Source organism: Trypanosoma cruzi, genomic scaffold (assembly GCF_000209065.1).
Source record: "Trypanosoma cruzi strain CL Brener 1047053516785 genomic scaffold, whole genome shotgun sequence".
NCBI lineage: Eukaryota > Euglenozoa > Kinetoplastea > Trypanosomatida > Trypanosomatidae > Trypanosoma > Trypanosoma cruzi.
The window spans coordinates 15,507-16,930 of NW_001849491.1; the positions used below are offsets into that span (position 1 = coordinate 15,507).

At 55.3% G+C, this 1,424-nt stretch overlaps 1 protein-coding gene across 1 annotated transcript, besides 2 other annotated features; it reads left to right on the plus strand.

Annotated features, from left to right (window-relative positions):
* Positions 1-1,424: a sequence feature (areas not merged during assembly with more than two copies in the genome that could not be assigned to a particular haplotype).
* Tc00.1047053418613.20 (mucin-associated surface protein (MASP), putative) lies at positions 628-1,424 on the plus strand (the record flags this gene model as incomplete). Its single annotated transcript, XM_797220.1, has 1 exon — positions 628-1,424. A coding segment is annotated over one exon (797 nt), but the record flags the coding sequence as incomplete, so codon positions are not given.
* Positions 939-1,007: a microsatellite.

Genomic DNA, 1,424 nt, shown 5'->3' on the forward strand with positions numbered 1-1,424 from the left:
GGGTGTGTGCCCCGCTGCTGCTCGCCGTATCCGCGCTGGCGTACACCACTCTGGGCTGAAGAATTGTGTGCGGGCTGTGCGTGCCAGCACTCAACCGCGGGGACTTGTGTGCGTCTGCTGTGGTCCGATGTACTAAACAGGATAAACTAATGATTGTGTATTGCTTCACTTGCTTCCGCTGCCCTGCTGTGTGCTCCTTGCCGCTCCCCGCATCCGTCACGTTGAACGCACCCCAGACACACTCATATGCATGGCACGCACACAACTGTTTGCGTGGAATCGCATTTGAGGATGGGTGTGTGCGCGCTGGAGCCATACTGTGCAGCCCTTTGTTTTGTGTGTTTTCACATTTCTTACTTCATTGCTGTTTGTTTAGCTGTGTTTTGTTTCTAATTGTTTTGTGTGTTTTCTGTTTGCTTGCTGCTGGGCGTTGTGTGTTTTTGCCCTTTCACTGCTTTCAACTGCCTCATGGTGTGTGTGCGCTGCCGCTGCTGGGCTGCTGCCATTTGTGACTGTGCGGTGGCTGTGCGTGTTGTAGCGGCCGTGTCTCTCCTTTTGCTTCCGCTCTGCGTTGACGGGGAGTTGGTTTGTGCTGAAGGCTGCAGGCAAGTGACAGGAGTGATGGCGATGATGATGACTGGCCGTGTGCTGCTGGTGTGTGCCCTCTGCGTGCTGTGGTGCGGTGCCGGCGGGGTTGATGCGAGTGATCTCGAGAACAACGCAGTTGGTGGTTGCATGGCGTCGGGAGTGTTGGATGCTAATGGGTTCCATATGCCGAGCGGATGTGACAAAACTGCGCTGACGCTGCCTTTACGATCTGTCGTGTCCATCACTGCCGTTGAAGCTTCGACTGACCCATTGGTGACTGGTACAGCAGAAAATAAATCAGATTTAGCTCCAACTTCAGGTGCTGATTTCGGTGGTGCCGGTTCTCCTCCTGGTCGCGGAGGTGAAGGTGGAGGCGGTAGAGACGACGATGCTGGCGGTCCTGGTGGCGGTGGTGGTGGCTCAAATGGAGGTTCTAAAGCACGTGTTGGTGGCTCTTTGAAGTCCCCTGCCTCGGATGTCAAGTCCCCATCTCCTGTTCTCGGTGATGGTGGCAGTTCTCCTGGGGCTCCTACAGGAAGTGTAGGTTCTGACGGAAGCAAAGGTCTCATTTTGGGCTCCTTTTCTTCTGGTGGTCGCAGTCAACCTGATGCTGGCAGTCCAGGTGGTGATGCATCTTTGAGCGCTCCTGTTGCTGGTGGTAATTCCCCACCCTCCATCACCGACGAGAGTGATGCCTTGGAGAAGACCGGCGCTGCGGCATCCACAAAGGGAGGGAAACCTCAAGAAGCAGGTGAGCAGTCAGAAGCAAATCGTGCACGGAACGAATTGCCCAAATTCGGCACCAGCGGAGTCAACACCCGAAGCACAACAAGACT